The 15,066-nt window shown below is 44.2% G+C and overlaps 1 protein-coding gene across 1 annotated transcript; it reads left to right on the forward strand.

Moving 5' to 3' along the window:
• Window positions 1-95: 95 nt before the first annotated feature.
• On the forward strand, window positions 96-14,806 carry IVD (isovaleryl-CoA dehydrogenase). Its single transcript, XM_042836795.1, has 12 exons — window positions 96-243; window positions 2,913-3,002; window positions 5,670-5,721; window positions 7,259-7,428; window positions 7,799-7,892; window positions 8,319-8,455; window positions 9,144-9,240; window positions 11,826-11,919; window positions 12,590-12,671; window positions 12,934-13,038; window positions 13,895-13,967; window positions 14,077-14,806. Exons 1-12 carry the CDS (start codon window positions 103-105, stop codon window positions 14,208-14,210), a joined length of 1,269 nt encoding a protein of 422 aa, XP_042692729.1. The 5' UTR covers window positions 96-102; the 3' UTR covers window positions 14,211-14,806.
• Window positions 14,807-15,066: the final 260 nt, after the last annotated feature.

The following is a 15,066-nucleotide window of genomic DNA, read 5'->3' on the forward strand; positions in this document are numbered from 1 at the left end:
GCCCTCTGCCGCCCCCTCCTGCCCCTCGCGGCACGCTGGGCGGGCCGGGGCTCTTCCCGGGACAGGGCCGCGCCTGCGCGCCGGGACCGGACCGGGGCAGCCATGGCGGCGGCGGTGCTCGGCAGAGCCGCTCTCTCCTTGGCGCTGCGCGAAGCCAGGCAACGTCAAGCTTTGCTGCGGCGGGGCTGCGCGGGGCTGGTGGTGGACGATACGGTGAACGGGCTGAGCCACGAGCAGCGGCAGGTAGGCGCTGTCCCGGCTGCGCGCACTCCGCTGTCCGTGGGCCAGACGCGGCGCGGCACTGTGCCTTCCAGGGGAGGAGGGGGTGTGTGTCAGGGCTGGAGGGCGCTGATTGGCTGAGAGTGGCGAGCAGCTGGCCAATCCGCGGGGGTGCTCTGCTGACACGTGTCCGCCGTGCCCCGCGGGGAGGCTGTCCGGGAGCTGTGTGAGGTGGGTGGCGCAGCCCGTAGGCTGCGTTTTTAGGCGAACGAGTCTGCTGCACTCAGATTGCGCTTCTGATCAAATCAGCTCAATGATCAAAGACATTGGATCCTCCAGCGCTCTCATTGGCTCTGTTGGCCGATGGGGGACCTAAAACTTCAGATGTTACTTCCTAGCTTTACAGCCTTGCATTCGCATCAGCATAGTATGCTGAATGTGTGCAAGGCCTTTGAGGTAGTCCTACACCACATCCTTGACTCTAAATTGGAGTAATATGAATCCAAAGAGTGGGCTATTTGGTGGATAAAGAATAGGTTGAAAGGTCACAGCCAGAGGGTTGTGGTCAATGACTGTGTGTCCAGGTGGAGGATGGTGATGAGTGGTAACCCCCAGTGATTTCTCCTGGGGCTGGTGCTCTTTAACATCTTTGTCAATGACATACATGATGAGATCAAGTACACCTTCAGCAAGTTTGTGGATGACACCAAGCTGACTGGTGCAGTTGATATAACAGCAGGAAAGGATGCCATCCAGTGTCTTCCAATACTTAAAGAAAAGTCGTAAACAAGAGGGAAGTAATCCTTTTATTCAGGTAGATAGTGAAGGGACAAGAGGGAAGGGCTTTAAGAAAGGAAAGATTTGGATTAGGTGTCAGTGGGAAGTTTTTCACGCAGAGTAGTGAGGTACTGGAATGGGCTGCCCAAAGAAGCTGTGAATGTCCCATCCCTGGAGGTGTTCAAGGCCAGGTTGGATGGGGTCCTGGGCAACCTGCTCCAGTACCGATATAGTGGCTGGCAGCTCTGCTTGTGGCAGCAGGTTTGGAACTTGATGATCTTTTGAGTTTCCTTCCAACCCAAACCATTCTATATTCTGCTATTCTCACTTGCCCCAAGGTAGTGGCAGTATCTTGAAAGGGTTAGTCCAGACCAATGAAACTTTCCTCTGTGCTTCTCAGGTCTCGGGCTGGGCTGAAAGGGACCTCAAAGCCTCCCCAGCCCTCGCTGCCCTGCTGTGGGTGGATTGCCACACAGCAGATCAGGTTGCCCATGGCCCCACGCAGCCTGCTGTTGGTCACTGCCAGGTATGGAGCACTCACAGCTTCTCTGGGCAGAGAAGTGTAGAGGAATGTGGTATTGCAATAATACTACCACTTGTTTATACCTGATTGGTTTTTGTGATTTATATCTTTATCGGCTTGATGTTTCAGTGTGTTCAGCAGGTATAAAAAGGTGAAAGTAGTCTTGTAACTTCTGTGTCTCTTACAGAAAAGCTTGGCAAAGACCATAAATAGATCTTTGGTAATGTTGGTTAATCTATGCTTTAAAAGCACTTGACACTTAAATAAGCTGTTTTAAAAGTTTTTGAGATGCCTGTCAGAATACATCCTCCAGTCTCTGATGATTAAAGTATATTTTGGATGTGTTTAAACTCTCTGTCCAGTTTTTATGGTCAAGTTTACTGCTGTCAATTCTGTCGTGATGGAAACATTAAGGTCTAAAAAAAGGAGAGAAAAAAAAAAAAAAAAGTCTACCAGAGAGGGATAAACTTGTTTGGTGGCACTGGAATCCAGGATCTGGGTAGCCATGGCAACTAACATATCTTTTTAATTTGAAACAAGGGAGAAAGGCAGAGCAGACGAGGCAGATTTTGCTTTGCTGCATCTGTCCCTTCTCAGTGTTTTGGTTAAACAGCAGAAGGTTCCTTCACTGACATTAATGTAAGGGAATAAAGAACCAAGAGTTAAAACTGGATTTCTAAGCTCTACTATGATGTCTTTTACTTTTTTTAAAAAGTCTTCTTATTATAAACACTTAAGATATTGATTAAGTTTATTTGGAATACGTACAGACTGCTGCAAAGCGCGTGTAAGTAAATTAATCTTAAAATTTGGGAGAATACTCTGAACTGATTTTATTTCAACACTTTAGAACAAGTAGCATACCTGATTCAATGACATTTTTCTTCTATAGAAGATATCAGGATAGATCATATAGTCCCAGCCTGATAAGCCACACTTGTTATTTAACACGTGTTCTTACTGCAGACGTGCTCATAAAATTAAATGAAATGCTGAGCAAGTACTGAAGGAGGATAATGAATCATAAGCTCTGCTTGTCAACTTTGAAAGTTTCCTAAAACTTCCCCTGGAGCCCCAGTGCAGGCAGGCAGTAGTTCAGTAGCATGTCTCTCTCTCATGTGTCATTTTTGGTTGGATGTCAAGGGGAACTTCAGTTCCTTCTTGAGAACTTAAGAGAAGGACTTCTGTCAAATCCACTCTTCAAAAAGCTCAGGGCCTTTTGTGTTACATTTCAGCTAATAACCTGAAATAGAGATTTCTCTATGATTTTTGTGTTTGTGGGTTTGAGATCATAGAATTACCCAGTGGTGGATGCTGGGAGTATCCCAGGGAAGAAGATGATGATATATTGATGGAGTGTAACACGTGCGTTTCTCCTCACTTCTTTTCTCAGCTTAGGCAGACCATGACAAAGTTCTGTCAAGAGCATTTGGCTCCAAAGGCCCAACAAATTGACCAGGAGAATGAATTCAAAGGCATGCGGGTAAGTATTTGATGTGTGCCTATGAAATAGATGGTAGTCTGTACTTTGATCTATATGTAAGTTCAGACAAAAACCCGGTATGCACCACAGGAAGATATGCATCAACTTTTCAGACTTGAAAGCAGCAGAGAAAAAAAAAGGTTTTTGATTTCCTGTTTCTTCTTTTGGTAACTTTGAACAACCTGGGGAAGAACTGAGCCAGCATCTGATTTGAAAAAAAAAAAAAAAAAAAAAAAAAAAGGTGGATTGATCATGGTCTTGTTTAGATTTTCATTGTGGCATTTGTGCCTGGCTGTCTTCAAAGACTCCTCCTCTGATGTGTGCTTTTCACTCTCCCTGCTAGGGCTCACTTTGTGCACAACTCTTTCTTATATATCTGAGTCTCCTCTCCATTTTGCTTTGGAAGTGTTGTGTGCGAATGCAGGAAACGTAGAGCTGTTTGACTTGAGCTGGAAGTTTTCTTCCTAACAGAATCAACAAACTGTGTGCAATAGGGAGGTTTGATTGATGAAAATGAGAGCTCTCACTATTGGTTTTCATAAGCTCCACAAGACTTAAGACACTCATAACATCTGCTAGGATCTCTCAGAGCTCTGATGTTGATATTTTCAGGGATATATGTGTAGCTTTGAAGTTAACTATATGGGTTTAGTCTGGCGCACCAGATGTCATCCAGTGCTATTGAATAATACCTTTTGAAGTGTCTTGGGGCTATTCATAGATAACAAGCATTTACCTGAACGTCCATTGTACAATGGAGGAGAGCCCACAGTCTGAAGAGGCAGAAGAAGTGGCCCTTGGTGGTTTTGTCCTTACTGCATTTATTCACAGCTTCCCTTTTCCTCTGTGATGCTTTGTGCTAGGCACAGCTGATGTGTGTGTTGTGTGTCAGCTGCCGATTCTGTGACTTGCAGAATCATCTAGGCTGGAAAAGGACTTCAGGATCACCCTGTCCAACTGTCAACCTGACCCACCAAAGCCACATTACTGAGTCATGTCCCTTAGTACCACATCCACACATTTCTTACAGTCTTTAGGGATGGGGATTCCACCAGTTCCCTGAGCAGCCCTCCGTTGCTTTACCACTCTGTCCGTGAATGATTTTTCTTCTAATATCCAGTCTGAACCTCCTGTGGCGTGACTTCAGATTGTTGGTCAGTGGAAGCAACTTCTAGTTTTGTTAGCATAAAAATACTGAAACTGATGAATTCAAAGAGTCAAAGAATGGTTTGGGTTGGAAGGAGCCTAAACCGTTCCACGATTCTAGTGGAATTTATTTATCTTCAATTGTTCTCATTTGAAAGCATATCGGAAAGTATTTTATTTATGTCCTACAATAAAAAGGGCAATGGAGAATAGTTCTTGCTGTGCTGACAGCAGTGTCGTTGCTACCAGGGGTGCTTGAGAGATGGGAAGTTGTCTTGGTCTTAAAGAGGGAGCTAAAAGAAAGAAGGGGACAGACTCTTTAGAGGGGTCTGTTTTGATAGAACAAGGGGAAGCAGTTTCAAACTAAAGTAGGGGAGATCTATACTGGATATTAAAAAATGTTTTTTATGATAAAAATAGCGAGGCACTTGCACAGGTTGTCCAGAGACATGATGGAAGCCCCATTCTTGGAGACATGCAAGGTCAGGCTGGATGGTGCTCTGAGAACCTAATGGAGCTGTAGGTGACCCTATTCATTGCAGGGGCGTTAGACTGGATGGCCTTTGAAGGTCTCTTCCAGTGTTAACAATTCTGTGTTCAGAACAGTTCAGATCATGTGGCTGCAGAGCAGCAGTTGCTTATGCAGTGGTCTTGTCAGGAGTAGTAATCTAGGAAATGGGCAAAGGAAGGTCAGGCCTGTCCTCTAGCAGATGAGCTTTGTAGGGTGTGTGTCCAGCAATGCACAACAACTTTATCCAGTTCCCATGTGCATCAAGTATCCTGGCCATCCCAAAAACACTGAAGTTTATGTACTTGAGTGGCCCTTATGAAGGTAAAGGATCTGAATCTCCAAGTCCAAAGTGCTCACCAAAAGGCCAGCTCTTATAGCTCTTCCAGAACCTTTGCTTTCCTCGGTAGTTGTTTTTCTTGCCTCAGCTTTAACACTTCCTTTGAAGAGATTTTAAAGAAGGAAGTTTCCTTGGCTTTCCATACCAGTTTCTGTGTTACTGAAAGAGTCTTAAATTGCTCAGCGATTGCAGCTCTTCTCAGAGTTTTCCAGAGTCTCGCTTGTGGATAACTTGCAGCAGTCACAGGCTAATAGACCCACACAGTGTAACAAGCTTGTATGAGGTTAAAAGGCAAATATAAATTTAAATCCCAACGCCTTAAACTATCTTTAGCTAGATACAGCATAAGAAGGTCTAAAAGTGCAGTTTTTGAAGTTAATAGGAGGCTTATATTCATCTAAATTCTTAAACTGGACATGTATTAAATCTTAGTACCCGTCTGCCTCAAATTAAATTTAGGGTTATGAGTTACCTTCCTTCAGTCAACAGATTGTAGCATAACTAATGTCATTATGGCTGTGTGGGTTCTTAGTCTGAAGGGTGAAGCTGCTGCTGCAGTAGGAACTGGTGTTGATGTGCTTATCTCTGAGGTCTCGCACCAACAAGGTAAATCCATGCGTCCAGGGAGCTACTTCTCTTCCCACTGGCCTGACTGCTGCTTCTGTGTTTGTAGGAGTTCTGGAAGAAACTTGGGGAACTGGGAGTTCTGGGGATCACAGCTCCTGGTAAGTGCATTCCCACCATCTGTCAGGTGATGCTTCACACAGAGGAATCACAGAACCGTAGAATGGCCCAGGTTGCAAAGGACCACAATGATCATGTACTTTCAACCCCCCTGCTATGCGCAGGGTCGCCAACCACCAGACCAGGCTGCCCAGAGCCACATGAAGCCTGGCCTTGAATGCCTCCATGGTGGGGCGTCTACAACCTCCTTGTGTTGCTTCCATTCGCTGTAAATTTTTAAGTTATGGGTAAAAGTATCCCAGAGCAAACATCCAGCTCTAATCAGAGAAGTTAAAGGATATAAAAGACATTGTGGAAAGCTGTGATTGCTAATGGAGAACTGACAACACAGAACTCTTAAAAAAAAAAAAAAAAAAAAAAAAAAAATTAGGGGCGAACTTCCTCAGCCTCATCCAGGTTAGCTGAAAAGTGTTCTGATTAATGTTACGGATTACTGAGGCACACAGTGTAATGAGGAAGAATCTTAGTGTAGAAAAGCAGACACTGGGGCCTTTATTTCCACTTCATGAAGTCTATTTCTACATGTGTGTGTGCAAAGGCTTCTGCAGAAGCAAGCTGAACAGCAGCACCTTAAAATAATGCCTCTGCTCTTCTTTCAGTGGCACTGAATCTGGAACTCTCTTCCTGCTCTCTCTCTTTACTCTTCCCAATTTACTGCTGCTCCTGTTTTTTCTCACTCTTACCTTCTTTATTCTTTGATGTTGTGCCTGAGGCTTGCAGCAGTTTCCCACGCTATAAATAAGCCATCGCCTCATGAGTGCTGTCTGTTTTGATTCCCTCTGAGATTCACCTCTAATTTCTGATTGTGTTGTTATGTGTGCTTTCTCTAATGGCATTGGTTTTGCTAGAGTTTTGGGTATTGGTATTGGTTTTGTAGAGTTAGGATGTGACAGTAACACCCAACCCAGCAGCACTTTAGGAACTAGTAGAAAATCTTTTGTTTTAGCATATGTCAGAAAAGGATAAACCCATGTTTCAGGATATTGAGGGTAAAAACCCAAACTCTGATTGGGGTGATTTCAGAGGGTGAAGTGGCCCTGCAGATAAAGACAGGAGTCAGAGTGAGTGACATGGGAGAAAGGCTGCATCTAAAGCCAGTGGCTGTTTTGTGAACTCATGGTAGCTCTTGCTGCTCGTGCTGCTTGCTTCCAGCATTCATGCTGAGGGCCAGTGAGTGCACATCACTTCCCTGACTGGTGCGTGTTTATGTCCTCTTGTTATAGCTCTCTTATGAGGACAATCATTTGCTCCTTGCCTGTAAAACAAACCTTTTACTTTTGGTTGTGACTGCATTTGTATGTACGCAAATGTGTCACTTTCTTGAAGATGAGAAAACTCTGTAAAAAATTTCAGAGAGGATGGGGAAAGCCAGAAGTGCTCAGCCCAGAGACAGTGCCAATCAAACCCAAGAGCTCTCCTGTAACTGTCTCAAATCTTATTCAAGACTGAGCCCAACCCTGGGATCTCATGCATACATGATGTACTCTGTGGTGGCTCATGTGAGCTTTTTCTTCTCAGTGGAATATGGTGGATCTGCTCTGGGCTATCTGGACCACGTGCTGGTGATGGAGGAAGTTTCCCGCGCATCAGCAGCTGTTGGGCTTAGTTATGGAGCCCACTCGAACCTTTGTATCAACCAGCTGGTGCGGAATGGCAATGAAGCCCAGAAAGAGAAGTACTTGCCCAAGGTATGATGCTGGGAAATGGCAGGATGGGGTCTTTTTTTCCTTTTTTTTTTTTTTTTTTTTTTTTTTTTCCCACTCCTCAAGTGAGCCTTATGCAGTGTGGTGATATGTGACCCCAAATTGTCCTCATTGCAGCTCAGGTGTATTTTAATGCCCTCATTCACTGGCTTTCGATACAGGTAGTGCAGTCACTTTAATTACTTGCCATGAAACATGATGAACCAAGTTCTTATTAGTACTTCATTAACTAAAATTGAGTATATCACTGAGACTTATGTTGAAATGCACTGATTGACTGAATTAGTTTGAATAAGGACGAGACGTAATGTCCTTAAGTTGTGCCAGAGGTGGATCTTCTGTTTCTCTTTTTCAGCTCATTAGTGGGGAGCACATTGGGGCCTTAGCAATGAGCGAGCCCAATGCTGGGTCTGATGTTGTGTCCATGAAGCTGAAGGCAGACAAGAAAGGTAAAGCCTGTCATGAGCTTCCAGCACAAATGTCTCTTGTAAACTGAAGCTAACCTCCCTTATGCCATTCAGCATTTCTCAGGCCACGTTGGCAGCCTTGTGCTTCCTCCCAGAGTAATCTGTGCATGATAACACAACGTAGTGAAGACGCAGGGCGGGTGTTTGAAGATCCCAAATAGACTTCTGATTATGGTGGTGGAGGATGATAATGTGATGGAACCAGTGCTAGGAGCCTTAGTTTGTCAGGCATTCGTTAAGCTGTCTTTGGACTCCAGAAATGAAGGTGATGAGTCGTCTTGATTTTTGGGGAGGGATGTGTGCATGTTGTTCATGGGGATCTTAAAGATCACCCTTGAAATAAAGGGTGAGGATGTAAGTGTTGGTTTATCTATTACAAAGTAACAGACTGCAGCTCTGTGCTTCCAGGGGACTACTATGTTTTGAATGGGAACAAATTTTGGATCACCAATGGGCCAGACGCAGATGTTCTCATTGTTTATGCTAAAACTGACCTTAATGCCATTCCAGCCTCCCAAGGGATAACTGCTTTCATTGTGGAGAAGGTAGGTTTCAGTTACTGTTTAATAATTCTCCCAATTCTATCTTGGTGTGCTTTTAAAGCTACCTTCTTCACTTTAAGTGGACTGTTTAGAAACCAACTCAGTATCTGTCAGTCCCTTGCTCAAAGACAAACTATTCCCTGCCTGAACCTTATAAACCTGTGAGATTTGTCCTCTGCTCCAGTGACATGGCATATTGCACTGGCAGCTTTCCATTTGGGTATGCAGGCACGCAGTCTTTTGGACTAGAGATATGGAGAGAAAGGACAAGATCTGTGTAAAGAAGGACTTGCTTGTTGCCCAAAATTGTTGGAGGATCTATAAATATCCTACTAACCTATTTTTTATTCTTGCCTTCCTTTTAATACCAAGATGTTGAAATAACATTATTAATTTTTCTCCCTTTTTCTTTTGCTGCCCTTTTGGAATCCTATAGCAACCCAAACACTCAGGCAAAAATCATCAGAGTCCTTTGGATAGAGCCCTTGGGAAACAGGAATCTGGGTTTTTTCTTCCCTTTTAGTTAACTGAGACTATGCTCTGCACATCTTCCTTCCCATGAGGAAGCTGTAATAAAATAAACTCTCAGAGATCAGTAAACTTTCTGATGGACTTACCTGACGGAGAGATTAGCATAGTTCTATTGCTGTCAGTGCTTGTAATCCTTAGTTTTGATGTCTTGGCTTTGCAGGGAATGCCAGGCTTTAGCACAGCACAGAAGCTTGATAAGCTGGGAATGAGAGGGTCTAACACCTGTGAATTGATCTTTGAGGACTGTAAGATCCCTGGTGAGTTGGCTCCAAATCGTGGCAGTATGCATGTGAGAGCTGCGCTCTCTTCTTGCGTAGGCAAATCGGTTAATTGATTGCGTGCATGCTCAGACTGTGACCCATAGGGCTATGGGGATGGCTCCCTGCTCTTAAACAGCTTCACAAGAGAGCTGGTGAAGTTGGGAAGTTGTAGTCTGATGGATTCCATGAGTGAACACATCCTGTGCTGGATCGCTCCCACTTCTCCCTCAGGGACTTGACTCATACACAAAACCTGTATGAGGATTCCAGAGAAACTTCTGATTGCTGCTGCTAGAGCCCCCATCTGATAAGTAGGAGAACTTACTTGTCTTAAAGTTTCTTTTCTCCAAAATCACAGAAGACCACCTGAGTGAGACTTATGCTTTACTCTTAACAATTCTATGGAGTCTAGGCCTTAAAGAAAAAACATCCTTTCCATCATTAATACAACAGGGGCAACTGTAGTGGCTGTTTTCGTTACTCCACTGGCTGTTTTGTTGGTTTGTTTTTTTTCTGATAGAAAGTTCACAGCCACTATACAGCAAGCAGAGGAGATCCCTTATCTGTACTCCTAACTGCATATCTGCAGAGAAAGCAGTTCCACTGCTCCCTATACAGCAGCAACAGCTGCTTTCAGAATGTGGAAGTTTCAGCTGAAATCTGACATGTCTAACTTGACCAGACCCCTGTAGTCTGAAATCAGAAAGGGCAGTACCCAAGACTTCAGATTATCATCTGGATAATCATCTGTGCAGAACAGTGTGTTCTCATGGTAACAAGATTTCAATTTTCTGATAACTTGGAGAAACACATCACTGCACCATTGGAAGTTAACGCATTTTGCACTCTGGCAATTAATGCTACATCTGATCTTCTTTCTACCTTGGAAGCTGAACCAGTTTGATGTTGTTTCACATGTCTGCAGAATCTTTGTCTCAGATGTCTTCCTCTAGCACTGCAATTCCATCTGCTTTAAAACATATGGGTTTCATTGTCAGCTGTGCTCCACTGAGTGGTTTTTTCTCATACTGAGTGTTGTCCCTGAGTTCATTTGGTCATATTGATTTGGTAAAAGTTGGTTCAGAACCTCAGCATTTCTTTGTGATGTGCAGCCAGCAAACTTGCGCTTCCTTGTGCAATCAGCACATCTCTCTCAGCTCCCTGCATACCTATCCATCCCTTTTCCCTGGATGTATAGGAGAACATTCAGAATGTTTGGTCCTCTTTGTTTTTGTGTTGTTTTTTTTGTTTGTTTGTTTTGTTTTGTTTGTTTTTTTTTTTTTTAAATGTAGAACGTAATTACTTCTAATTTTACTATTATTGATGCTGGAGTTTGTGCTCTATTCTTCAAAGTAACATTTGCTGTTAGTGTTTCTCTTTGTTGTTTTGGGGGGAGTGGGAGGAAGGGGAATGTTGAAGTCTTTCTGAGGGCCAGGTTCATTCTTTCACTTTTAAGATCCAATATCATGTCTCTGCCTCTGTAGGGGTTACACTTCTCTGCACAGCACATCAACGTGTTCTTCACTAAGAAGGCAATGCAGTCCTTGGGCTGATATCACTGAAAGAGAGTGTTTGCTTTGGGAGTTTGTGTGTCCACAAGTCCTGCCTCATTTTCACATTGCATATTGCACCTCTCGGATCTCTTGTGATCAAAGCCTGAAGCACATGTCAGTTCCTCTTCATGGCATGATGAGTGAATAATCTCTGTCCGTCTACAAAGCAGAGCTGATAGACTTCAAGTTCTCCCCTGCCTTACTGAGATGAACCTTTTGGTCCTGCGTCTCTATTGATATTTGCTAATGTCAGTGCGTTCTTTAGATTGTTCCACAAAGACATGGCTTTGAGCCTTTTTGCCAGCCCTTAATCTGATGTACTTTTTTCTGTCCTGTTTTCACAGAAATAATACTTGTCTTTGAAATGTGTGTTTGTAATATGCAATGCTCTGTTCAGTCCCTCGCATGGAAGGGGTGATAACAAGAATTCAGATTTTCTAGTCCCAGAAGGCCAATGTAGATCACCCCAGTGCATGCTAAGTGGTGAGCTTTGGCTGGTTGCCTGCGTAAGCTTTGGTTCCTTTATTAGGAATGTTCAGTAAGGTGATGTAGGCGTATCAGACTAGGATTCACATTCATTTCAAATCCCTCCTCAGCAGACATCAGATGGTAGCACCTTTTGGTCACTGTCAGATTGGATTAGATACAAACTGATGAGATGGAGAAGAGGGCTCCCATTTTGCCCTCCAAGGCTGTTGAATCTCCCATTTACACAAACACTACACTGAGAGGTCTCTGGAGCGCTCCTTACTCTCTAGAACATGGATAGAGAATAACAGCAATTGTAGGTGGTCTTTGTAACTCTTTACTGCCTTTTGCTTTTTGGCTTTGTTTGGGTTAAGGTGTTTCAGTGGTAGGGAGCATATGCACCAAAACTCAGCCTATTTAGCTCATCCTGAATGTGTCTCAAGCCAGAAGGTAAGGCGAACATAAGTGAGGATTTGAATCTTTTGCCTAGAGAACACAGACCCTCAGACAATGGCTTATCTTAGGATTGCACATGGGTAAATCATTTTTCTTTGGTTGCAGCTGAAAATATCTTGGGGAAGCTGAGCAAAGGAGTCTACGTTCTGATGAGCGGGTTGGACCTGGAGAGGCTCGTGCTGTCTGGTGGGCCACTGGGGTAAGGATTTGCCACCTTTCATAGTTTGTAAGACCAGAAAGATCACCCAGCCAGGTTGATATTACCTCTCCATTCCTCATAGAAGCAATGCAAGAAGGAAAGTTTTGGGAATCTCTGCCTTCCAGTGTAGCATAAGCGAGGTGATTCCGTGGACTTACCATCCAGACCGTGATTTTGAACATGGTGGTCTTGGCATAAACATTTTTTACTTTACAGTCCTTTTGTCCCCTTCCTTGTGCTCCTTTCTGCATTAAAACCCTCATATGGACAGACTGTCATCTGCAAAGCAGAAAGAAGATTTCTTACCATTCTTAATCTTGTCTACGCTTTTTTACAAAATTGGCTCACGCCCCTTCTGTTGGTCTGGAGACACAAGGCAGCACAAACTGCCCTAGCAGCAGGTGTAAGAAGGCTCTTCTACCCTCTCCTGAATTAAGAAAGTAAAACCCTACTACAAGATATCCCAAATGAACAACGTGTAGAACACTATGGAGAAAACATGGGCTTTTGGACTTCATTCTTAGCATTTTTTGAGTGGAGCTATAGGAAGACAGCACCATATCTTCTTAGGTAGGAAAACCTTTTTGCCTTAGATTGAGCTTCCAAGATTTAATCAGTATTTTAATTGTTCTGTTGTCTTCCTTTTCCTGCCTATCTGTGCTTTTCTCAGGCTCATGCAAGCTGTTCTTGACCATGCAATTCCATATCTACATGTAAGAGAAGCATTTGGACAGAGAATTGGCCACTTCCAGGTGAGACAGAAAAAGAATTGAGATTTTGTTTGTCTTTTTCTTCTTCTTAAAGAGAAGATGGGGCACTCTGTGTTGGGAGGGCTTTTTGTGAGGAAGGTGGCCTGGAGTTATGACTGATTTTTGAGAGATCATGGGGAATGCATTGTATGAAGCCAGCTGATTCCCAGAGCTCAAGCTGAAAACAATTTCCCCTCAATCCCTGTGGACTTATGTTAAGTTTCAGTATCTACATCATGTGTCTCTTTTCTTCTGCAACGTGCAGCTCATGCAGGGCAAAATGGCTGATATGTACACCCGGCTTATGGCCTGTCGGCAGTATGTCTACAACGTGGCCAAAGCCTGTGACCAGGGCCACTTTAATGCAAAGGTGAGTTTGCAATTCCATGTGGGTTGTGTCTGAATTCTCTCCCTTCAATTGAATCATTAAATTTGGAAAAAAAACCTCCAAGATCATCAAATCCAACTGTCAACCATTACCACTGTGCCCACTGAACCATGTTCCTGAATAGAATCATAGAATCATTAAGTTTGAAAAAGACCTCCAAGATCATCAAGTCCAACCACTAAACCGTGTCCCTCAGTGCCCCATCTCCACATTTCTGAAAACCTCCAGGGATGGCAACTCCACTACTTTGCTGGACAGCCTGGTTCCTCATCATGAGCAGTGTGGGCATACTGGGGGTTAAAATGACTCAGAATTCTCCAAGTGGTTGTTTTACCCTCCTCGCCCCCACAATACAAGAAAAATAAACTGTATTTGTACAAGGGAACTGATGTAGCAGAATGGGTAGGTTTTATTGGAAAGTCAAACCCAGTATCCTGCCTGCTGTAAGGGGCTATGGCAGTCGTCCCGAGGTGGTGTCATTGACACAAGTGACATATCACTGTGTCTGTTGGGGGAGAGCACCAGGCATTTAGCAGAGCTGAGCCCTGCATCCCAAATCAAATCATGTTGGTCTCCAGGGGGTATGATGTCCGTTTGTGAGGCAGAGAGCTTCCCTGCTGCACTCTATTTTCTACCTTCATGTAGTCTGACAAAAGTGACAGAAAGACGGTGTCAGCTTCTTGTTTGCAGAGGATGAATCTTGTGCCTTTGTGATGAAGTGGTTCAGGTTTGTTAGCAGATGTCTGTAGAGAAATGAAAAGGTCAGAGCAGCACAGGTGGAGAAAAGGGCAGGTGACATCTTCCATGCCTCTGTCACTATTTGTGTCGCTTCTTGCAGGACTGTGCTGGAGTGATCCTCTTCTCAGCAGAATGTGCTACCCAGGTGGCTCTGGATGGGATCCAGTGTCTCGGTAAGACACAATCACTGCCAGTGTGTTATTCTGGGAGACTGCAGGAATGGGCCTCTCAGCCCCTCAAATGAGAGAAAAGCAATAACTTGTGCCTTGGTTCTGGTCGTAGGTGGGAATGGATACATCAACGACTACCCCATGGGGCGCTTCCTGCGTGATGCCAAGCTCTACGAGATTGGAGCTGGCACCAGTGAGGTGCGCAGGCTGGTCATCGGCAGGGCCTTCAATGCAGCCTTCAAGTAACCTCCAGCAGTGGAGTGGCAGCCTGCTGAGCACCACGAGGCCTTTCACACAGAGGTTGGAGCGCACAAATTTGTTCTTCCCGTGATTCCTGTCTTGATGCTTGTGAAGCCTGTCTGCTCGGTGATCAGATGAATCAGACTGCAGTGTAGAAGGAAAATGTATTTGTTTTCTTCTTGTGATCAGCCTGATTCATCCTGTCCATAAGCCATCCTAAATCTCAGCACTGCCAAGCTGAGGTTCATCCACAGGATGTATGGTAACCAAAGCAGCAGTCAGCGTGGCTGGAACCAGGGGAAAGCCATTGCTTGGGTTTGAATCAGAAACTCGATCTAAAAAATGACTGTGGGGATGATTTTAGTTCTCTTTTTAAAACAGTGTGCCATTAATAGCTAGCAGTTAGTATGCTGCTACTGGAAAGAGGGATTTCCCATTGAGATCTTCCAGTGGGATGAATAACCTCTGTTTTGGGGAATGTGACACCAACCGCATTGTGGGGGCAGCCATTTGGAATGCTTGAGCATCGTGGGTGCCCAACCAGCGTTTAAGGTGATGATTCTTAAAATTTCATTAAAATACCACATCTGTTTCTGTGCATACTTCCTTTCCTTGTCCTGCTGCTTCTCAAGATATTTCAGCACAGTCCAAAGCCTTTGCCTCCCTGATGGACTGCCTCCTCCCGTGTTATTCATCCACCAGTGTTGCCATCCATCATCCAGGAACAGTTAAAACATCAGACCTGTATTGTGACATCCATGAATGAGGCAGGCAGGAGGAGGCTCACTTTTGGGTTTGGGGTTATTTGTTTTTTTTCTTGTTGGTTTTTTTTTCCTTTTTCTGAAGGCTGTTATTTTGGCAA

Source organism: Centrocercus urophasianus, unplaced genomic scaffold, assembly GCF_019232065.1.
Source record: "Centrocercus urophasianus isolate 14NV4802_14NV808 unplaced genomic scaffold, USGS_Curo_1.0 seq_63, whole genome shotgun sequence".
NCBI classification, from domain to species: domain Eukaryota; kingdom Metazoa; phylum Chordata; class Aves; order Galliformes; family Phasianidae; genus Centrocercus; species Centrocercus urophasianus.